General features: G+C 45.6%; 1 protein-coding gene across 6 annotated transcripts in view; it reads left to right on the forward strand.

Annotated features, from left to right (window-relative positions):
- LOC141577421 (uncharacterized) overlaps window positions 1-24,239 on the forward strand; it is a 140,157-nt gene that overhangs the window by 21,612 nt on the left and 94,306 nt on the right. For 2 of the 6 annotated variants that reach the window (XM_074361467.1, XM_074361468.1), the window contains exons 1-2: window positions 6-659; window positions 3,043-3,755. In XM_074361467.1, the coding sequence (XP_074217568.1) occupies window positions 353-659; window positions 3,043-3,653 (918 nt within the window). In that variant the 5' untranslated portion in view covers window positions 6-352 and the 3' untranslated portion in view covers window positions 3,654-3,755. Of the gene's footprint in view, window positions 1-5; window positions 660-3,042; window positions 3,756-4,511; window positions 8,886-24,239 lie in introns of those variants that run through there. The other 4 variants (XR_012506284.1, XR_012506283.1, XM_074361469.1 and 1 more) reach the window with 3 other exon arrangements.

Raw genomic sequence — 24,239 nt, forward strand, 5'->3', positions numbered from 1 at the left:
GAAAAAGAGGCACAAATAATAACAACGACAACAAAAACAACAATAATTTGTCCAAGATTCACACAGAACCCCCTGGAGGCAGAGTGAGAATTTGTACTCAGGCAGGCTTGCCCAAGAGCCCCTGCTCATAACTAATAAGTCAGATCACCTTGCTTATGTGGATCAGTTTTTTCAACTGTGATATGAGGATACTGTGTCTAGTAACTTATAATTTCAAAATAATTCACTGTAACGGAATCATTAGTCACAGGCCTTACAAACCACAGAAACCTACACATACAAAAATAACTCGTTAGGTCAAGATAACCAATAACGTTTTTAAATATTATACCTGCTGGGCCTTTGCAATAAAATGTCTTTTTATAATTCTGTCTGGCTACAGAATAACTTCATACTCCTGCATGCTGCTGGTGGCTCCCATGTTGGACAGCACGGGCCTAGAGATTTTAAATTACTTGCCCAGACTCGCCCAGGAAGCTCGTGGTGGGATCCTAGCTATAGTCTGGGACTTTTCCTTCCTATCCAACAAGTCCCTCATGGAAGTTTAGAAGCTTCTCCTTTGGTGCCCAGCTGTCTATCCGTACTTATAACATCTTGTCAGGTGTTCCAGCCTGCTCCTGAACATCAGCCAGAACCCACTTCTGCTCTATTTTGTCCAGGTAATACCTTCTAGCAACTTCCATTGCCTTCTTGGCATCAGTTCTTACCTGGAAGTGTAGTGGCTAGAGGTGGAAATGTGTCCACATGACAGGTTTTTCATAAACATAGCAGGAGTGGTCAAGAGAATAAAACGTCAGGAAGATGAGTAGAAACAGGTCATTTAATATACCAAATGGGTACTTTCAATGTCTGTGTTTCCGAGTCCAGGCTTGTTCTGCTCTTGCATTACAGGCCAATAAATCAGGAGACCAGGTTTTGGGGCAAGAAATAGCGACTTTAATTTGGAAAGCCAGCTGAGAAATGGTAGAATAATGTCCTGGGGAACCATCACCCCAAGTCAGATTTCAGGCTCTTCTTATATTAAAAATGGGAAGTGGGAATGCTTGGTTGTTGCAAACTTGGTGTATGAATTCTTTGTTGTTAGAATCCTTTGTTCTTGCAGCTCTTCACCTGGGTCACATCTGTGTAAACCTCCAACAAACAAATGTTATTTTCTATTCTGTAACTTGTTATCTTTATGTGAATAGAAAAATGTAAATATCCTTCAAAGTCAGAGCCTTGAGAATAGGTTCTCCTGTATATTTCAGGCTCTAGGCAACATTGTTTTACAAAAGGTGCAGAACCAACAAGACTAAGCCTAGGAAACAGGGCACAGGGTTAAAGTCAAAGGAACAGATCTAATATGGAGTCAGATTTTTTCTTTCCTATTTCAGTATTGCCATAGATAAGGCAGTTTGGGCAGCTTTTCGTAGGGTCCTGGAGGCTTTCTCTCTCAGCCTCTGTGTGCCTCTGTTGAAAAACCTTCAAAGCTATCTGGCCTGCTGGTAAACCACTCCGCCTGTTTTGCCCTGAAGATGTGTTCTGTTTATAACTGATCTCTACTTCTTGGAAAAAAACTCAATAAAAACTCAGTTGGTTTTCCACCAGCCATGGGCAGGGCTGAGGAATAGCACTTTATTATTTTATAAAAAAAAAAAGAAGTCTTAAAACAGCACTGGGCACATAGGAGAGAGTCAATAAATGCTTCCTGGCTTAAATCAAAATTGATGGCTCAGTGATTCCATGGCTGCTGTATTTGCTGAGCTTGCTAATACTTTGCTCCATTACACATTTTTTTAACTGAAAAAGAAATACATGCATGTGGTTAAATAAATTCAAACAGAGCACAAAATTACACAAGTGAAAGAAGTTTTCCCTCATCCTCTCTTCTTTCAGCCCTCCCTGGAGATGCCACTGTTTACAATCCTTTGTGTGTTTTCCAGATATGCTATGCACATTCCGACCTATGTATGTAAATTCCTTTAAAGTATTACTTATTTTTAACTTAAAGGGATTTAAATCCTCAAGTGTCTTCTGCCCTGGTAGTAGAAAAGAACAAATCTGACTCCATATTAGATCTGTTCCTTTGACTTTAACCCTGTGCTCTGTCTCCTAGGATTCATCTTGCTTGTAAAACAATGTTGCCTAGAGCCTAAAATATACAGGAGAGCCTATTTTGAAGGCTCTGACTTTAAGGATATTTAACACTTTTCCATTCATATAAAGATAACAATTTACATAATAGAAAATAACGTTTGTTTTGTTGGAGGTTTACAGGGATCTGACCCAGGCAGATAGCTGCAAGAACAAAGGATTCTAACAACAAAGAATTCCTACATCAAGAAGATTGCAAAAACCAAGCTCGTAGGAAAGAAGCCTGAATTCTGACTTGGGGAGATGGTTTTCCAGGACATTAGTTTGCCATCTAGGTCTACAGAAAGTTGCTATTCCATGCCCCAACACCTGGTCTCCCAACTTACTGGCCTGTTCTGCACTAAGGAGAATGAATTTGGACTCAGTAACACTCCTATCTTCCTAGCAAGCTGGGCACTGGAATTGAGGGCAGCTTTCCCACACCCAGGGACATACTGTGTGCCCTTGATGGTTCCCCGAGGGTGGGGTGTGGTTTACCCAGGAAGGATGGGGACTATGCACCAACACTCAGGCAGTATGCTCCTTCTGGGATCTGACCTCGTACCTCCCGCTCCCCGCCAGCACAACACCTGGGAGAGTGGAGGTAAGGCAGAGATATTGCCTGCCTGTGTCCCAGCGTGTAAAAGGGGAATAGGTACTCTTTCCAAGGTAGTTCTGAGCGACAACACCTGCGGGTGCTTGGTTCCCAGAGCAAAAGGAAACCCAGCTCCAATTTGGGGCAACGGGTGTGATCCCCGTAGGGGTCCTGCAGAGGCCTTGGGTGGAGGGCTGGACCAGGGAGGTAAAATATGAGCTGCGGGCCTTGAAGGGTTAGAGAAGTGTGCAGAGGCAGGACTGCTGCCTCCTTCAGGATGCCCCCAGAGTTAAAACTATTTCTCTCCATCTCTGCTACTCTCCTCCAACCTCCAGATCCCTGCCTTCTCTCTGCTCCTCCTGTCCATGTCTCTCCCTCCACTTTTCCCCTTCTCCCCTCCTCCTCCCATCTTCTCCGTCCCTCGCTTCCCCACCTTCTCTCGCAGAACCCAGAGAGGATCACTGGCCCTCCTGCGCATGCGCAGTCGGTGCCAGCTGGAACGAGGGTTGGAAGCTCCAGCTCCGAGCAGGGGATCGGCCCCAAATTCTGCTCAGCTCTTTCGCCTGGTAGGACTTTTTCTCCTGCCCCGGCGCCCCGGCCACAGCTGTCCAGGGCCAGGTGTGCACCTGCCGCCTCTCGCCCCAGCCGGGCTCCCCTGAGTCCGCGGCTGGAGTCCCTTTTCCCTCTCCCGCCCGCGAGTCCTCTCCTCCCGGGCTGCCTCTCCTCGGCCGCCGGCCCGTCCCCGCCCCTGGGCGGGCTGTGTCCCGGGCGGGCGGGTTCTGCGGACCCGGACGGGGCAGCTGGGACTGGGGCTGGCCTCCGAGCGGGGCTACTGCCCGCGTCCCCCCCCGGCTTTCCCTGCCCCGCGACCCCGGGGCTGCACTCGTCTCCCTTCCCCTCTCCCTGGGGGCCAGCTCAGTGTTGTGGGCGCTCCTCCCCGGGCTGAGAGCCTCCGGCTGTGAACCCCAGCTTCTCTGGGTGGAGTCGGGAAAAGGGAGCGTCAGTCCTGAGCGAGTTTCCGTCTCCTCCCTCAGTGTTTCTGCCCCAGGTAAGTACCTTGAACACTTTCACGTGTTATGATGGCAGTGCTTGATGATGTCACTGTTTTTATAGTGATAGGGATTACAGTGTTGAAAGCAAGGCTTGGTTCAGTTAAAAATGAGCTGAAGGCATGAGGCTGTGACATCCTCCATCTTTCCCTCTCCCAGGGTGAAATGTGTGACCGTCGATCTTAAAAAGATAGTTACAGTCCCTAACTAGCCCAGCCCAGCTAGGGTGTGTTAACAGGAACAGCACCACCAGAGGCGTTGGAGACTCAGGGACATTGCAGTCCTAAAGAGCTCCTGGCAAAATTCGGTTTGTTTTGGTTTTTTGGTTCTTCTTAAATTGTGGGGCAGACTAGTTGTATAGAGGGAAAAATAAATGTCAAGAAATATTTTTTCATTTAACTTCTTTATTGTGATATTGTTCACACACCATGAAGTCCACCCACTTAAATGCTAGAATTCAGCAGCTTTAGCATATTCACAGTGGTGCAACCATTAATATTCCAGAACGTTTTCATCACTTCAGAAAGACCAGTGGAAATGATTGACCTATCCACCCCTTCCCAGTGCTGGTTCTAAAGAAGATTCTTGGTTGTTCCTGACCATAAATTATCTTGTTACCCATAAAAAATCTGGTAGGAAATCTAAACAGAATTGTATTGAATCAGTCTATCAAAGCAAGAAGAATTAATGTCTTTATGGCATAAATTTCTTCTACCCATGAATATATCTCGGACCCTATATTTTCATATTTCCAGAGCCTGGCCCATGGGAAGTCCTCATTAATTGTTGGGTTTGTGAATGATGAGATTCTATACATCGTTAGTTGCAAACTGAAGCCTTTCACAGAAGAGAAAATAAACTCAATGAAGCCAAGTGACTCTCTGATGGTCAGAAAGAGTGACAGCCAGTGCTGGAGTGATCCAGTGGACTTGGTGTTTGTAACCTGAATTCTCCAGCACCTACAGCTAAGGGGATCAGAGTATTCTTTTATTTTTTCTAAATGGCGTTGCTTTTATTTTTACTTATTTTTTAAAATTATTTTTATTGAAGTGTAGTCAATTTAGAATGTTAGTTTCAGATGTACAGCAGAGATTCAATTATAAACATATGCATATGTATCTATATATCTTTTAGTTTGTTTTTAGTACAACTCATTACAAGAAATTGAATATAGTTCCCTGTGCTATATAGTAGGTCCTTGTCATTTATTTTATATTTATTAACGTGTATCTGTTAATCCCCCTTTTCCTGCCTGCTAACCACAGTTTGCTTTCTATGTCCATGAGTCTATTTCTAGCAGCACCGTTTTTGCTAGTAATATATGCTGGTTGGCTGCTTTCAGTTTCAGTAATTCCACCTTATCTGTGGGCATTTTCCTTCTGGTGGGCCTGTGTGTGGTTTGCTCACGTGATATAAGAGTTGTGTATTTGGGAGAACCCCAGGCCTCGTGTAGTGCCTGGTACAGAGTGCCCACTGAGCTGATGCTTGAACTGAGAAAAAAAAACAAAGTAAATGTTGGAATTTCCACTATGGTTGAGACTTCCAGGTTTCTATAACCTGTTTATCGCACATTAATGTTGGCTGCACCCATACTGGGTAATTTGGTGGAACTTCATGGTATGATGGTGTAGAGACGGGGCTTTGTATGCTTCTTCTCTTTCCGTTTTCTAAGACTCATTCTCCTGGGCCTTCCAGATCCTCCCCCAGAAGTGCCCATGGCTGGCTTGGTGCTGCGCTGAGGCAATATATGTTAATAAGGCCCTTTCCTCATCTCTTCTGAGCCTCCGTTTCCTTCTCTGCACAATGAAGACTTAGACTAGAAAAGTGCTTTTCAGTTTCTTTTAAGCCATGTTTCCTTTGAGAAACAGAAAATACAAATCTCTCCTCCCATTCAACATATAGATTTTGACACATCCAAATTGTGACATAGCTCTTTGTGGAAAATTGAAGTGATTGTGATTCCAGGTGGCACAGAAAAGAGTCTTCAGAGATTTATTGCAGGGAGAGGGCAGGAAAGGGGCAGTATATCCCACTTTCTAGTGTGAGCACTGGAACAGGGGCTTGGGTTTAAATACGGTGTCCGACGTGGCCACTCTCTAATTTTTTTTTTTTTAACTCTCTCTAATCTTGCACAATGTGATAAACCTCTCTCCCTCAGTTTCTTAATGCGTCAAGTTGGGGTGATAATAATTTAAGTGTTTTGTGGAACATTATACACATAAGACATTTGTTTCTCGGTAGAAACAAAACCTGCGAGGGAATAAGGGATTTCTTTAAAAAAAAAAAAAATCTTGTCCACAGCACTCTGTCAGTGTCTATTTTGAAGTTCCTTGAGGGTGAGTGTTGGGTCTAAAGTCCATCGTGGGACAGGTGGCCCATGGGTCTGTGTGCCGCAGATTGCCCCCTCCTCCCCAGTCCTCTTCCTCTCAGTCCAGGATGAAGTTCCCTAGTAGATTTACACAGAGATCTTGTGGAAATGGCTTTTCATTTTCTTGTTTCACGAAGAAGGGCTGCCATCATGATCTCTGTAGACAGGTTTTGGTGGCCTGAAGGCTATGCAATTACGTTTTCCTATTTAATATAAAGAAAAAAATTACAAGTACAAAATTAGTCCTACGGTGGTGGCAGGGGTTCTTGAAAGTGGGGACCATTAGCTTTGTTAGTTTCAGGTGCAGGGGCCTCTGGCCATGAGGACACATCATCGTGCTCTGAAGTTGGAGGGACCAGTGGGCTCAGTGGGAATGTTTACTGAGTGTATCTCATGGGCTGGGCATTGACCTATTTGTACTGTGTGTTCCTTATTTGAGACAGTGAGCTCGTTTAACCTCAATAGCCTCTTTAATAAATTAGACTTTTTAATTTTGAGATATAATGTAGATTCCCATGTAGTTGTAAGAGATAATATGGAGAGGGCCTACGGACTTTTTGCCCAAATTTCTTTAAAGGTTCCATCTTGCAAAGTTGGGATACAATTCAGTAATGACTCACTAACCCTTTGAGGTTTGTGTTATTGCCCTCATTTCTATTCATGATTAAACTGGGGTTAAGAGGAGCACACAGGCCTGCCCAGGTCACCCATGGTTAGTGTAGAGTCGGGTGAAACGTGGGCTTGGAAATTCCAGGCAGTACCAACATGATGCTCTGTGGCAGGGAGCAGCATTCACTTTGCTTGTTTATTCATTCATTCAACAAGCATTTATTGAGTAAACTCTGTGGGTCAGATGCTATCATAGTTTTATCTGATTCTTCAGCACTATGGAGAATCCGGTAATGTTTCCTTCTTTTTTTAATCTGAGAAAATTAGCTCTGAGAGGTTATAAACCCCCCAAAGGGAATATAGCTCATAAATGAGGGATAGTAAATTTGTACATTTCCTTCTTTTTATGCAGGTGGTAACCTAGGCATTTTACATTTGTAAAGTTCCATAATCCAGATATATTCTTGTAAGGCAAGGATTTTTTTTTAATTGAAGTATACTCATGTTTACAAAGTTGTGTCAATTGCAAGGTGTTTATTTTTTCTTGAATTTGGAATTCAAAATTATTTTTTGAGGGGGGTAAATAGGTGAATTTATTTGTTTCATTTTTTTTTAAAATGAGGTACTGAGGATTCAACCCAGGACCTCATACATGCTAAGCATGTGCTCTACCACTGAACTGTACTCTCCTCCCCAAAGCAAGTTTTCTTATCAAGTATTCTGCATCTTAGGAGTTCAAATAAATTGGAGTTGAAATCCAGGTCTTTTGATCCTACTGTGTTTCTTTGCATTATATCCTGCTGAGGGGTGTGGAAGCAGTTCCTTTATTCATTCCTTTATTCAGCAGTTTTGAGCATTGACTTTGCATCAGGGCCTGGCTAGGTGCTTGGAAACAGAAAACAAGAAATGACCCTTTTCTGCAGAGGGCGGAAGCCTAGACCAAAAGCTGCCTAATGTGATCCGAGCTGCGGTAGCCATGTGCAGACGCTGAGGACAAACTGTACCCACGGCTTTGCTTGGGCTTCCCCTGCCTTCTGACTGGTACACACCACGTCACCGCAACCCAGTGAGGCCCGCAGCCCGCAGCACAGTATGTACCTCGGTCTCCTCTTCCCTCTCGTCAGGGCCTGCAACATGAACATCCCTGACTACATGCAGTGTGCTTAGGACCACCAGACTCTCCCCGTGGTGGTCCAATCCGTGGGGATCATCGCAGAGGAGAATTTCTTTTGCATCTATAAGCGAATCTCCTTGGTGAGGCAGATCATCCCTTGCGGCTCGCAGTGGGCACTCTGTATCCACTACAGTCACCACTATGCGCCCGAGAATGGGTGGAGCGACTTCCAGACCCACCGCAAGGTCGTGGGCCTTGTCACCATTACCGACTGCCTCTTGGACAAGACCTTCGAGAAGCTCCACGTGCAGAGGAGCTGTATGGCACCACGCTCTATGACTCTCGGCTCTTTGTCTTTGTGCTGCATGGGGAGGTGGCCGAGCAGCCGCGCACCGAAGTGGCCTTCAATTTACGAGGACTGCAGGGTGGTGGAGAAGAGGATCGAGGACTTCACTGAGTCTCTCTTCATCATGCTCAATTCCAAGTGGCTGGACTGTGCATCCGACAAGACTGGGGATAAGATCCTCCTTCTCTACATCCTGTTTGAGAAGGAGGACTTTGTGGGATTGGACACAGAGAGCAGGAAATTCTACCTGGATGCCCGGACACCCTGGCTGTGTGAAGGGTTGCTTCCCTACATCCAGAAAGGGATCAGCAAGGAGGAGGGCTGTCTTGTAGCCAAGGCGTGAGGGAGGTGAAACCCGCCGGTTTTCAGACGTTTAAAAGTGAATCCGCCTTTGTATCAGAGAGATTCTTTTAGGGTTATTATGGACACTTACTCCCGCTTTTCAGCCAATTCCCCTGGTGTGACCCCTGGAGTTGCTGTCCAATAGAGTAGCCAAAGCCACTGATGCTAGGAGAGCTGGGGAGGAGGCTGCTCTGAGCTGAGATGTGCTGTAGGTCAAATGCACATCAGACGCTGAGACTTGTCTAGTAAAAAGAATGTAAACTATCTTGTTTCTTTCTTTATTGATTACATGTCAAAATGATAGTATTTTACATACTGTAGAATAAGTAAGATATGTTCTTAAAATCAGTTTCTAGGGTTTTTTTGGGGAGGTTACATTTTTAAATGTGGCAACTGGTAAATTTTCTTTACATGGCTGTCATTTCATTCCTGTTGGACAGCATGTCCTGGGACAGTCTCATCCCTTTGCTTATAGATGTCATGCTGAATCCTGAGACGCAGAATGAGGTGCTGGTTGAGCTGGGGGTGGAGACAGGGTCTCCTGCCTCCCAGGTCCAGCACCTGCACGGCTCAGGCCCTCTCTCCCTGCCTGACAACCACCATGCCAATTTAGGACTACAGAAACACTGCCAGGGGCTTCCAAATGAGCTCCTTACGCAGGGAAAGGCGTGTCACGGAGCATGGGGCACAGCAGGGAAAGATTCGTCCTCACTTTGTCCCTGTGATTAGGTCAACGGACCCACTTTGCCTTGGAAGTGCAGACGAGCTCTTCTGGGCTGCCTAACCCCCCACATTCTGCTCTGTTTCCCTGTGTATCTATCGAGATGTCCCTCGGGCAGAAGAAGGTGAGATGCTTTTGCCGAGAGGTGGTCCCCCTTTGCTGGGGAGAGTGTGGGAATCTGTGCCCCCCCGACCTACGGCCTCGGGCCTTGAGTCTGGAGAGGGCTCATGGCGGTCCCACGGGTGTCGGTCGGAGGGCCTGGCACGTGCTGCCGGGCCTGATGTGGAGGAGGTTTTCTGCGATTCTCTGTGAGTCTAAAATCAGATTCTACTTTCTGGTTGTTGGTAAGTTGGAGGAGAAGATGCCAGAGAATTGATAAAAAGAAAGTCCAGACCAGTCCTGTGAGTGACAGGCACAGGGGACCCGAGTCCCACCTGCTTGTGGTGCCTGGCGGGCTCTGGATGAATTTTCACTTCCTCCCCGGACATACCTCTATATCTTAAGGAAGGGGCGAGGCATGTCGTGGCCATGACCTGTACTTGTCCTCACAGGGCCCCGTGATCTACACGGCTTTCTCCCTTTCTGCTTCTTGTAGATGAGCTGGCAAATGTAGTGGCCTGGGCAAAGCTGAGGACACAGATGCCAGCACCGTGCCACTCCCAAGCTGGCTCCATTCCCGTCACCTGTCACCTCCTGCTGAGTCCCCAGGCGTCAGTCAATGTCGGTACATCGGTGCAACATAAGCAGGGACCAACATCTCCCCCTGGACAAAATGGTGGGTGAGCAGTGGAAGCCTGGAGCCCTGCCCCAGCCCCCTGACCAGTGCCTCTTCTTTTGTCACAGGAGGCACTGGTGACATGTTTGCTCAGCAACTGCTTGGCTCTGAGTCTGCAGACCCAACAGAGAATGCCAGCTTGTTTTTGCCTTTTGAATTCTGTCCTTGGGATTTGGCGGAGTAGCTGGTTGTGTGCTTAGCCCATAGTGGTTGACACCGTCACCATTGTTTACCCAGAACCTTGTGTACCAGGCATGGCTCCCGGCATCAAAATACAGCAGCGCATTAAACCTCCCTCCTGGTGGGTCTGTCTGTTTTGGTACCGTAAGGGCTCAGCCACCATCTGAACGTCAGTGAAGTAACGCGGCCTGTGAGCTCGGGTCAAGTAAGTTCTCCTCCAGTCACTTTTACTCCATTGTTGCTTTTACTATTACACAGTCATTAATTTTTTAAACAATGCTTTGGTGCAGGAACAGAGCCTAATTCTCTCCTGTTACTCTTGGTGGGAGTGAGTAAAATTGTCCAGCTTGAAATGCGACCACATTTTGTAGCTCAAAAGCTGTTTACTCGCATCTAGGTGAAGTTTAGGTTTGGGGCGCTGACCACGTTGGGGTCCCCCGGCAGCGCCGCTCGCCTCAGGCCCCTGCCTTCCCTGGAACAATAGGTGAGGGTGGGTCTCACCGTCCCCTCGTCCCTGTCCTCACCAAACTCACCTAAATTCTTGTAATTGCTGACAGTTATTTTTGTTCTCATGTGTTTCTAATTTTCGCTGTTCCTCTTTTCCTTTTTCTATTTCCCTTTCTATCTTGTACCGCCCTGTGAGCATGTTGTTGCGTCTGAAATGTGGACTGTGCACACCCTGCATTGGAAATAGCCAGATTGTCCTCCGTGCTGTCCCCATCGCTTTAAAAAGCAAAAACCTTAACAGTTGCCTTGATCCATATATTATCCTAGTCATCTTTTTATTTTCTAGTTTTTTGGAATTTTTGCTTTGTTAGCACATCACCCACTGGTGTTTGATACCTGTTAAAATCCTTGCTTTGAGGAACCAGTTTGGTCCTCCTTATGTTTGGTGACAAATGCGCCCTTATTAAATTTGTTTGATTGTTTTGAAGAAGTGAGATGCGAATTGATTTAGGCGGCTGCTGAGGGATTTTTTTCATGGAGTACTTAAACTTGGAAAGTCAAAATCTGCAGCATCTTCCTTGATTCTGGCTTTCACACAAACGTGCTTGGCACGAGGATCCGGGCTGTCGCTGTGTGACGTGCGTGACGGAGCTTCCTGGCCGGTGGTCACTGGTGAGAAAGTGGCAGGCTCGGAGATGAGCAGCTGCAGGGGATGCTGTTGGAGGAAGCAGTCACCGGTTTTATGTTTTTTGTTTTTTGTTTTTGCATTCACCATCCCCGTGCCATTTACTTTACTTTGCCTTCATAGAGAGGCAGGAGCGGGTCTAAACTCCATGCCACTCTTATTTTCCCTTTACGAGGCTGGTTTTTCTGAGTATCAGAACAACATGGCCTTCTCCTAAGTAGCTGGCTCACTTGGATCTGGTGGACACAGGGACCGCTAAAGGGGACTGTAGCTTCCTCTCTGCTCCAGCCAGTGGGCTTTCAGAGCCGGGTCTGTGGTTTGCCTCAGCAGCCATGCAGTCCTCCCTGCACCAGCCTTTACTATTAACCCATGATGGCAGTAAGTAGCTGACTCCGTGTCTGTTGCAGATGACGTCCACCACTGACGGCCGTGTCGTTAGTTTGCGGTAGTGAGTCTCCAACACCCTATTCAGCTGTGAAGTGACCTTGCATTCTCACCCACACCCTGGTTCATCTCACCCGGGGGAAGTGTTTGGCCACCACCGTCATGCTGGCCATGAGACCTTGTTTCTCCTTTCATGCCCTGGTCCAATTGTGGACACTTCATCCTTCACTGACTTGGTCTCGCTTGAGACAGGCCAGACGTTCTGAAAGAGCCCATCACATTCTGGGGGGGAACAGAACACAAGAATCGCAAGTAGGAGTCTAGGCTCTCTGGGTTGGCAAATGCAGGCTGGGATCTGTGAAGGCTGTGCTGTGCCCTGAACACAGGCCTTTCCCGTGGCTCCCGAGAGCCCAGGGGTCCGAGTGAGAACAGCCTTGCCTGGGTTCCCCCATCCTCATCTGCTCACTGGCAGGTGTGTCTGCTAACTAGGAACTCCCCCAAACCTCGGGCCCTTCAAATTTCAGACCACAGGAGAACCTTGAGTCCCTTCTCCTGGGCCTCCTTTGTGAGAATCCAGTGCCTTCTGAGGTGACCAGAGGCAGGAGATGCCTCCCCCTCCAGGGAGCTCTCTTCGGAGGACTGTGATGCACTGCACCTTGCTGTCAGCTTGTGGGGTTCCATCCGTGGTCCTTGCAGAACCAGACTTGAGACTGGCTTAGCAATAGAAATGACAAGACTGATTCCAGGGCAGGGCCGGGGGGAGGAACAGGGGAAATTGAATGTGAACTCAAACACCTAGGTGGGTTCTGGGTCTGTTACTAAAATCGGGAGCCTGGGAGGTACCTGCCAGGAATCGAACTCTAGAGTAAATGGTGGACATGAGGCATTTTTAAGATTCCATTTGTCATCCAAGTTAGGACTTCAAAGAGGCACTTGGGTCTATGGCCCCGGGGCTCAGGTGAAGGAGCCGGACTAGAGATACACGTTGGGAGTCGTCATTCTTAGCTGGTGTTCACAGCCGTGCAGGTGGATGAGCTCATCTCGAGAGGTGCAGACTGAGGCTGAGGCGGGTCAGGGCTGTGCCTGGGTTGGAGGAAAGCCCAGACCATGCAGCTTTGGCGTGTCACTCAGTGGCGTTTGGGATTTTCAGAGCAATGGCATTTATCCTTAAGGGTCTTGGGGGTGGGCAGGGCCACCCAGGAAGAAATCTGAATGGAGGGTTGTGGCCACGCGTGCGCGTCTGGGGATGATGCAGAGGCTGCATGTTCCAGGAGGGGAACCTCCTCGGAAGATGGAGTCGGAGTGGGGAGTGTTGAGAAGGTAGTCACACTCACCTGTGAGGGAGGGACAGAGGCCTAGGGAGTCTCCACCCTAGCGGACTCTCTTTCCCACGAACAAAAGGCCAGCAGACAGAAGATTTGAGGTGAGAAGGAGCCAAAGTGGAGAATGGTGGTTGGACAGTTCTGGAATAGTCTCCCTGCAAAATAGAGTTAAAAAAAACCCAGACTCTTAAGAACATTGATAGTGACGTTGGAGGAGATAGTTCTTTTTCTGGCCTCCTAAGGGTAAGACATGTATCCGGGGATACACAGAAGAATCGGGCAGTCTGGACGGGGCTTGACCCTTACCAGTGGGAACAGGGCAAGTTTAAAGGGGGAGAAGGGCAGCGGAGGGAAACTAGCCAGGTCTCGTATCAGGTAGCAGTCGGCAGCCCTACTTGCGTGTTGCATTCACATCCGTGCCTCCCAGGTGGGCGGTGGCAGCCCCCTTTTGCAGTTTGGGAAGCCTTCTCAGAGGGGTTAAGGAATTGGTCCATTTCGCGGCTAGTAAATGCTGTAGCAGGATTCAAGCAGGGCCTTGTCAGACTTCAAGGGCATGTTCTCTCTACTAATTCCGGTACCTCCCTGTTGTACCTGGATTGGTGAATTGGGTCAGTATTGGAGCCTTTCACAAAAAGTACGATTTAAGTGCCTCAGGACTCTTTCCCAAAGCTCAGTGTTCTCTAATGGTTCAGAAGCACCGCAGTGCTTTTCGCCCCACAGAGGTAAGGTCTAACTATTTTGACGATGACGTGGTTGCAAATGATGTACAGGTGCAAAACCCGACTTAGCAGCTTCTGAAGGGAAACTCTCCAGTTCTTCCTTGATAGGCTTTCTTCCACGGGATGTAACCTGCTGCAGCGTAGGTCTGAGCTTTCTGTATGGAGTGAGGGTTTGTTATCCAAAGTTAGCAAATAAGGGTCAGATGGAGAAAATCGACGTTAACAATTTATTTTGGGGTTTCATTAGACAAGATGCACTATCGCTTAATGGCCCATATAATGTAAGTAATTGAGTACAGAACATTGCATTCCTTACTTTCTAATGAGAGCTGTCTTGCATCGTAAGGTTGTCTGCTTTGGAACTTCAGCTCAGCCAGTAGGGCACCTGTCAGTGTGTTGGTGTGATTGCATTTACACAGTGCATGTAATCTGGGCTTCCTCTGCCCCAAACACTCCAGTGCAGAATCATAGGCTGTAGCCATCACTTAGTTATACAAATACTTCTACAACTATATGATACAAAAAAAAAAAAAAAAACAAAAAAACAAAGAGAGAGAGAGAGAGAGATTGCCTTTATCAAATTTCCTTTGATTTTAACTGCAAACTGTTGTTGAGCAGCTCTGGTTTCCTTTGGATATGAATATGTACATTTCTTTGCATGTAACTTGGATTTTAGACTAGAACACCAACCTCTTGCTTTCCATGAGCCACAAAAATCATAGCCAAATGACATAAGTATTAAACATTTTATTCTTTTCTTCTGAGACAGAATCCTTGAATCTGGGACTTGGGCTGTGATTTTGCTTTTGCTCTTCCCACCCCCCTTATCGTCTCACTCCTTTTTCCCACGTGGCCTCCAAGAGTTCATGGTCTCAGAGGAGCAGGTGGACAAACACCAGTTGGTCGCCAAGCAGTCCTGCTGTAGAGGGAGCCCAGCCAAGAGCTAAAGGACATCATCAGAGAGGGCTTCCTTGAAGAAATGGGCTCTACATTCAGTTATGAGGACAGAGTAAGAGTCAGCCAGGAGAAGGAATCAAGAGGGTGACTCAGGTTGCAGGAGCAGCCCGGGTAGAGGCCTGGAGGCTTGTGGGGTGGGGACCCGGGGAGAGTGCACTGTGTGGTCCAGGGTGGAGGGTGCCCCTGTTTGGGAGGACACGAGTGGGCCTAGGGATGGAGGGTTTAGGAGGAGCTTGGTTTTTTACTAGAATTGACACAGAAGAGGCAGTGAAGGGTGTCAGCAGAAAGTGACCCTCAGGAGAGGTACTCCTGGTTTTGCTTCTGATGTTCTACAGAAAGAAGGGGTCGGGGTGGGCGAGAGCAGCTCTGCCCGTCCCTTTGAGACCCACCCCTTCATTCATTTATTCATAACACATGCAATTCTGAGTGTCCAGGGGAGAGAGGTGGACTCACAGTAGTAAGCAAAATGTATTGCTTCTTGAGAGTTTAGCATTGTCAGAAGTTGTCTTAGCGTAGAATGTTCTAGGAACACAGCAGGGGCACCTAACCCAAAGTGTAGAGGTTCGAGGGAAGGAAGGCTCCCTTGACAAACAGTCAAAATGGGCTTGGAGGCAAGTGGGAAGAAGCAGCAGGTCAGGGGGCGCCTGAGGTCATTGGGGACCTGGGTACTGAGGTGAGGCTGGGCGAGCAGCATCGGGGGTGGGGCTAGAACTCTACCAGGGAGCCTCTGAAGGGTTTGAAGTGGGGGTGATGTAATCAAATTTGTGCTTTGGGAAGGCTGTCCTGGCTGTGTGTGTGTGTGTGTGTGTGTGTGTGTGTGTGTGTGTGTGTGTGTGTGTGTTTGTGTGTGTGTGTGTGAAGCAGAGTAGAGGGGGAGAGTGCCACCAACTGGGAGGGTCATTAGAAGACCATTGACAGGCTGGGGGGCCACCAGTGGGAGAGGGGCGTCGGGGCTGCTTGGGGACGGCAGGGGCAGTGTGAATGCCGGATTTCCTCATGGGGAGAGCTTATTAACGGGGACCCCCTAGCGGCACCTTGTGGCTGGAAAAAAACGGATGCAACCAGGTGTACTTTTCTCTTCTTCCCTGCATTGTGTGATGATCTTAGCTCAGCCAACATTTGGAAGAGAAGAGCTAAGTTTCAGGGTAGCACAGGATATTGTTGAGCTCTTTCGAGTGAGATCTGATAGGATTTAGTTTTGTGTTGAGATCTGCATGTTCACTTAGCTAGAAACGTCCCGTCTTTTGGATTTCCATAGGGGTATTTATTCTTGATAAAGATTGCTTTCTTGGTGAGAGGAAATTTAATACAGCGGCTGTGTTTCTCAAAAAAATCTTATCTTTTAAGAAATTTAATATTCAAAAGAATAGCAAAATTTAAAAATGATAAAGTAAGGCTTTGGTGTAGTTTCTTTGGTTTCTGAGTTAATGTAGAGTTTGAGCCTTTGCATTACTTAAATAGCACATCCTTGTCAGTATTTAAAGAGCTGTTAGTGAGCGCCCCAGGACCCACTTCTCAAAGCATCATTAAATCTTGCTCTGAAATAGTGAAGTCATAAAGGTCTTGTTGGCAGAAGCCAAATAGTTGGTTTATAATTTGCAGCATAGCACCCTTTATAAAATAATAATAGGTTCAAAATTAAGAAAGTGGAAAATAATTGATTTTTTTAAAGCTGAAACATAATCTTTCTTGTGTTAATGTTGCAACTGGAAATTTCGAAAAGAAAAATCCTACTGTAATATCATCTACGTGGAATACATATATGTCTATCACGTTTGCAATGTAACTGCACAGTGGTTTTTGAAGTCAGGACCATTCCAGCTGAGTTACTGGCAGTGATGGTTGCTGGTTTTCAATGGAAGACCCTAAATTTGCCTTCTTAGCTTTATTCTTTTCTTTTCTGTTCTCTCTCTCTCTCTCTCTTTTTTTTTTTTTTTTTTTTTTTTGTAGTGAGAGGGCTCAGTAGTGCTTTGCCAGCATGATTTTGGGGCAATTTGGGGGCAGATATCGTGCACAAGCAGTGAGATATTTCCATGCATTTTACTTTCCGGACATCACCATGGAACATGTGGGGGTTTGTGCCTGCAGGCCGGGATGCTGCAGAACTCCCTGGTCCATCACCTTTATGTCTTGGAGCTGCTCCAGTCAGTGAATGACTTTCTGTGGCTTGGAGGTAAGGTGATCTGATGCAGATGATCAGATGTGTAACTAAGTACTGTTACTTGAAATAGAAAACCTATCAAAAATGGCTCTAAAATACAGGATGAGGGAGGAGAATTGGCTGAGCTGCTTGCATGGGGAATATTCTCAGGTGACTCCCTCATTGTGTCTCCTGTCACTCCCCCCCCAGCCCTGCACGGCAGTCATCGTGAAGCAAGCATGCACTTTCTCAGAAACGCGCTGAATTTCTTTGTGCCTCTGTTTGTTGGCTTTTTTTTTTTTTTTGAAAGCACATCTTGCCCTTTGCTTAAATGCCATCCCTGCCTAGTCACCTCTTACACTCATTCGTCTGGAGCTCGTCCATACATAGCTGCTGAATGGATGAACAGAATGTAGTATCTCCATGTAGTGGAACATTATTCAGACGTAAAAGTGAATAAAAAAGAAAAAATAAATAAAGGGGAATATGAAAAAGGCCACCTGCTCTGGGAAGTCCACACTGACTGCTCAACCCGCCCTTTTCCCTTTGAAACCCAATCACTTATGCTCCTCTCTACTCTTTTTGATAGTACTTACCACCTTCTAATAAACTTTAACACTTTCAAAAAAAAAAAAGAGAGATGCTGATACCACTTCAACCTGGACGAGCCTTGATAACAGCACGTTAAGTGAAAGGAACCAGACACAAACGGCCACATATTGTTGAATTCAGTGATCTGAAATGCCCAGAATAGGCACATGCAGAGGCAGAGGGCAGGTGATGGTTGCAAGGGGTTGGGTGGAGGGGGGTTGGGGAGTGATTGCTAGTGGCAGGGGTGTTCTTCTGGGATGATGAAGTGTTCTGGAAATAGATGGTGGTGAGGGCTGCACAACCGTGAGTGTGCAGAAGACTGCTGAGCGCTGTCTCTGGGAGTGCCTGTGGTTGGGGGCGGCTTTATTTTGTTCTCATCCGTGAAGAGTCATCTTGTGCTGAGGCCATTCTACTCCTGTGAGTGGTGAGGGTCAGAGACTTTGCAGATTCATGTGTTATTTTCCCACTTGCTGAGTGTAGGCAAAAAAGTTTTAAGCCTGAGAAAGTGCTCCATCTGCAGAAACGTCTTTTAGTTTTGCATGGTGTAAAATTCTTGAGAGCTTTTTAATCGTTGAGGACAGCCTGTGGGGGGGAAACAGCCCGTGAATCCTGGGTGAGTCCCGGAAGAGCTGCGCTTCCCTCCCTGACACGGGTGGGGATTTCACCCCCGTTCAGGCAGTGAAGGGCCCAGACCCGAGAGCGGAGTTGACAGTCGTGAATATTTACATGTATCTGCTGCTTCATCTTGGATATTAATTTCAAGCTGAGTCAGTATGTGGCGGCAGCCTCATCCTACGTCAGGAATCTATAGTATCTGCTCTTTGAGGTGAAGACCTGACAGACTTGATTATTTAACAGTCTCCCTTGAATTGATATGTCAGATTCCTTTGTCAATAATAGAACAGCAGAATTATAGACGTCCTTTATTGCCAATGTGACCTGGAGCAGGTTTAGTCTCTGTGCCTCAGTGGCCTTATCTTCGGTTGGGGAAGATGATAACAGTGCTTCCCTCAGAGGGTCTGGTGAGGGGGGAGTGAGAAGCACAAAGGGAGGACTTACACGTGATGCTCATGAATGACCGAATTTAGTGCTCCCAGCCTGGTGAGGCCTCAGGGGCAGAGATGGCAGAACAGACCATTCGTAGCCGGAGCTCGATCCGTGTTGGCAGCTGTTATGATCAGGATCACCCCTGTGGGTTATCAGGCAGTTTTAAGACTTGGTAATATGAATTCATGAATAATGTTAAAAGATTAGACAACTCAGATCCGGTTTACATAGTTCTCAAGATTTCCTGTGAGAAATGGATATTTTTTTCCCCATCTTAAATCTGAGTTGATTCTCTAAAAAAATTCTGCATTCCTCCACCTTTTTGAGTTAATTCTCCATTTCTTAAAAAAAAAGTTTTTAAATGGAGTTACTGGTGTCTGAACTGAGGGCCGCATGCATGCTGAGCACATACTCTCTCAATTGAGGTATAATCTCCCCCCTGATTTTTTTTAAACTTTACTTTCTTTGTATGCAGAGGTTAGTGACCTCTAATTCTTTTTCTGGAGACTTGTCCATGAACCTGTAAATCTATAATTAGTGGACAAAATTTGATTTATTAAAAAAATCAATGGAACATTCTGCAATCCATTCAAAAGGAAATGCTCATTGACATAAAATGTTTCTCCTTTATGGTGATTTCTAATTTTTGGTCTGCCTTAACTTATTAAAAGTAATCCTCATCATCATAATGACCAAGATTGTTCTGAGTGGACACTTACCTAAGGCTAAAATGCTTTCCTCATGTTTTAATTCATAGCAGGTGTTTAAGGGTAGGTATCAGTGTCTCCTTTTCTGCAGCTGAGGGGTTGAGAGACGGGGCAGCTTGTCCCAAATCTCACGCAGCTGGCGCTGGCAGGCTCAGGGCTGGAACCCAGGCTGCACAGGATGCATTCTCAATGGCTCCTCTGATCAGCCCCATGTTGAGTGGTTTCCCGAACTCCTGTGAGTCCATAAATGACCGATTTTAGCGATCTCAGCTTCATGAAGCCTTCAAAGGAGAGACACCAGTGAGAATGTTAGACAGAGTGGCATAAATTAAAATTGTACATTTTCACAAATGTTGCTTTCTCAGGCAATGAGTTAAAAACTTTATATTTTTTTAATTTAGTGCTCTGTAAACACTAAAATCAAAACATTAAAATGATTATAGTGCAAAATTGGAGTGGGCTTTGAAAGTCCAACCATTTCTAATGATGTTGCTTGTTTTTCTCTAGTGGTGCTTATTGACAGAAAAATTTACAAAGACTGAATTGTTTCTATGTAGTCTTAGTATGGAGGAAAGTTTTGTCAGTGAATATTGTAAGTAAAATCTTTACTCTTTTCTTTCCTGATGATGAATATGTAAGTTGTTTTCATGGCTTAAGTACATTTCCTCATTTGTGAAATTTGAGTGATGCCCTTTACCTTGTTTGACTGTGAGAGGTGGACGACTTGTATATGAAGCACCCAAGAGCTGCTTAGTAAAAATATGCTGTCACAAGGACAGATAGTTTAGAAGGATCAACTCTGAATACTAAAGAGAGTGGCTTGTTTCTGATGCATATTCAATATGCATATTTATGAATATATGAATATGGCTTAAAGTAACAAGGATTCAGGTTTTTGCGTGTGTGTGTGCAGTATGAAGTTTTAATGAAATCTTTATCATTCTAGTGAGACAGGGACTAGTTAAATCACCTTAAGCAGACGGCCTTGAATATTATTTACACAGAATGTGTGTTGTTACAACTCAGAATACATGTTGCCGTGTAACCATCCACTCAGACATTTAAATTCGTAGGAATCTGACCAGAAACATTAAGTTTAGAAAAATCTACATTGATCATTTTCAGGGAATAAGGTTCTCTCTTTTGTGATTAAAGAAAATTTTGATTTATTTTTCTGCACTCTTAATAGGTTTTAAAATATCAAAATATTGATTTGACATGTCACTTTTTTTAATAGAATAAATCTCATGCTGTTTTAATGTGCAAATAAATGTTTTTGAATTTCAATACACTTGTATGCTTTCCTGGCTCTTTGAGAAGTATTTTGCAAGATACCTAGATTAATTACTGTTGGAAAAATACAGACGTGACTTTTATGAATATAGGCCTAGAACAGATCTGTTGGTTTTTGCTACAGTGCAAGACATGAGGCCTAGGAGTGATTTGCTGCTGATTGCCAGGAGGACAGATCCCAGATCTCAGTCTCCCCTCCTGTAAAATGAAGTGGCTGGACTGGATTCTTTCCTCTACTAAGAAGTTTCCATGAGCCTGTGTCTTTTGTTTATATTCAGGAGTATTAGCAATGTCAGATTAAATACTGAATACACCTCCCTTCCCCGAAGCAAAGTGCAGTATGTGCTACATAAGATATAATTTTCTGATTCTTCTTTCTGATCCAACAGGCAATTTTTGTTTTGCATCTTTCCCAGCAACCTGGAAGGTGTTTTTAGCCATAGGTGGTGCTGTTGCACCTTCTAACAGTCTTAATATTCCTTTTGCAAAAGAAGGTTTAACAAATGTTATTTTGTTTTGATTCCGTTGCTTAGTGCTTCAGAATAGCACAATGTCCATTATGTCTTTCTACCTGGAAAAATTATTCTGCTTATGTCTTAGACTTATTCTGTCATCTCGCTGTTAACATTTCAGACTTGCTGTGCAAACAATGGCAAAATCGGTCTTTTCTTCCAGTGTTAGCAAACAGTGAGCCGGAATTTTATAAAGCAGCTAAGAGCGGCCTCTGGAGCACCTTAAAGCTGAAAAGTGTACTGAGTTCCCTGAGTATTGACCCAGCAGCTATGTATCATTTGTTGGGAGGTGATTTTGTACATATAAGAAGGGGTGTAGTTTTTTGTCTTGGGTTTGCGTGCACGTGCTGCCACTGAGCCACGTGAGCCTGAGTTAGTTTGCTCTGAGTTTTTCCCTCGTCTGTGAAATGGGGACGCTCGTATCTGCTTTGCAGAATTGTGAGAATTAGAAATTATGTAAAGTGTTTAGCACAGTGGGAATGTCAAAGGGCTCATAAAGTTTAGCTCCTGTTTTGTATGAAGCCATCATTTTACAGTCTTTGGCAGTTACTAAGAAACAGGAAAATAAGAAAAGCTGGTTTTATGCTGAAAGATATTTGAGGAGGTTCCATAGTTCCTATACCCATAATTTAGCATCAGCAGGGTCAGGACAGTTACACAGTCGCCCTGAACCAATGTTAAGCCACAGAATTTTTTGTTACTTCATATATATTGGGGCTTAAGGGGACCCAATACCTATACAAATGTTTTCTCCAGCAGCCAACTGAGAGATGACACAGAAGAACAGGCAGGCGATAAATGTCTCCTGTATTACTGATGAAGCCACGTTCTCCATGAACTTCAGGGCTGTGGGAAAATGCGTGTCATGATACTGTGCCCCAGAACTAGAGACTCATGCAGTCCCAGTTAGCTCTGGGCCACAGTGAGCCTTCCCTTAAGAGGATCTGCCCCATCATGCACAGGGCTGCCCTGCCATGGAGCTGAGCATCCCGGGTGCTTCCCAATGGTGGCCAACACTGGAGGGAAAGGAAAGGTTTCATATGCCCTGCTTGTAGATCCGGACTCACACCTCAATCTGTTAGTGTGAGGAGGGCTAGCCGTTGTCCAGGGGTCAGGGGTGTGAAGGGAAAAACACTCTCCATGGACCAGATTGTGGAGGAGGCATCCCTTCCCTCAGTTTAAACAGGTGGTGGGATGCAACAGAAGGGTGCTCCCCAAGAGTTTATAAGAGGGGAAATAAGGATTTCCTTTGGGACTCAGACTAGCCATGAAACACAGAAGATGATTAGAAGGGAGATTTGTAAATCACTTTCTTATTAAATTCACATTTGTTGAGCACCAAAAATGTGCTACATTCTTTTCTGAGCGTTTTACAGAAATGAATCCTTCAATCTTCACAACAAGTGTGTAAGGAAGGTTTGATAGTTATCCCAGGTATACAATGTGGAAATTGAGGCACGGAGAGAGTAAGTTGGCCAAAGTCACAGAGCTAGTAAGTGACAGAGCTGGTATTTAAACCCTGGCTGTCTGGTTTCCAGGCTCCCAGGGATGGGCTTTGGGTGTTTAGCGGTATCTGCATCCCTGGATATCTGTACCTCTGTGCATCACTTAGCTCAGAAAGGACAGGGAAAGGAGAGTTACACAGGTGCTCACAGTCGTGTCTCAGCCACAGTCCACGGACAGTGCACTGTGATTGGCGTTAAAAGTCTTCTGGGCAGCAGATCTTTTCGTATAACAGAAATTTAGTCCATTCAGTTAATCTAGAAACCCTTCCTGCTCTGCTTCTGTCCACTATTGTCATGTGACTGCCTGCCTGTGATTGGGCTGTTGAGGAGAATCTGTACTCATGGTTGAACTCTGATATTTCAGTCTGGTTTGTAGTTTCACATCTCCTGTTACATTAATAAATTAAATTTCTGGTTTTCTTGCATCAGTCTCTCATGAGTTTGGTTAATTTGAAACCAGTCCATGGGAGCCCAGGGGTGCTGACGGTATAATTTCTGAGCACGTTGTGGCACTTCTACCTGTGCGGACCTGCGTGGAAGATTTCTGCACAGCAATGACCCAGGCACTCAGCTATAAACGCTGGGCGTGCTTGCTGTTAGATAGTACATTATTCCCAAAACAGGGACCTGGCTGATCTGGTGGTCTGCTTTGTAATGAAGATATCTAAAGAATTTATCTTGTTCCCCTCTCCCCATGTCTCCCCTAAAGGTAAACTAAGCCTTTTTACTCATTGCGGATTCTACAATCTCTGCCTCATCCCATCTTTCACGAAGTTCCTCCTTACTATCACACAACTGTTAAAGACTATTTCCTTTGATTATACACAATAAATATGGGAGCATTTGAGAGGTTCTAGGAGTTGGCTCCCTAATCCCTCTCCCTTTCTTTCCTTTTTCCACAGTCTTGAGTAATTCATTCCATGTTGGTAAGACTTCTGCCAGCCAGAACCCACAGTTCCAGGTGAGAAGGATGCAGACTTTATCTCTCCTACCCGAGGGAGAGAGAGAAGAGAATTGAGGTCTGCTCCCCCGTGGTCCCTTTCTGCCCCAGGGCCACTCATGTTCACCTGCAGCCTTCTGGCCTCTGCTCAGAAGGCCTCTGTCCCAGGACTGACTGCAGCCTTTTCTTCCCTTGTCTATATTTCCCGTGCCTTTCAGAAGTTGGTCTCTTCTCTGCAATTCAACCCTGGCAGATGTGATGTTGGTCAGCGAGCTGGTGGGCAGTCATTTGGTGACTCCCAGGAGCCATGATGATTCTCCTGAGTCTCTCATTCGGGGTTACAAAACTGTCGAGCACCGGAGGAAGCCCATTCACGTGAGGTCAACACAACATCACATCACTTTCATTTTGTTTTTGAATTTTCAGTGGAGAAAGTATTTGTAGGATACTGTTCCAGATTTTCGGCCGCCTGCTTTCCTCACCATTATTTCCTTGTTGGCTCTGGCGCTTGTTTAAAGAACCAGGTTTCTTCTCTGGTCATTTGTAGCAGCTGGGCTTGCCGAATCCTTGATCTGCATTTGAAGCAGAATGCTTCTTCGTGATGTCAAACTGATTTTCCTTGTCATGTCTTAATAATTTGTGTACACTCATCAACTGTTTCAAGTGAAATGCTCTTTTCCAATTTCGGTTAACTCACATTTACTGAACTCCTGCTTTCATGCTGAGGGCAGTTTCTTCTTCCTGTAATAAAATTTAGCAATTTGCATTTACTATGGGAA

This window comes from Camelus bactrianus, chromosome 4 (assembly GCF_048773025.1).
Source record: "Camelus bactrianus isolate YW-2024 breed Bactrian camel chromosome 4, ASM4877302v1, whole genome shotgun sequence".
NCBI classification, from domain to species: domain Eukaryota; kingdom Metazoa; phylum Chordata; class Mammalia; order Artiodactyla; family Camelidae; genus Camelus; species Camelus bactrianus.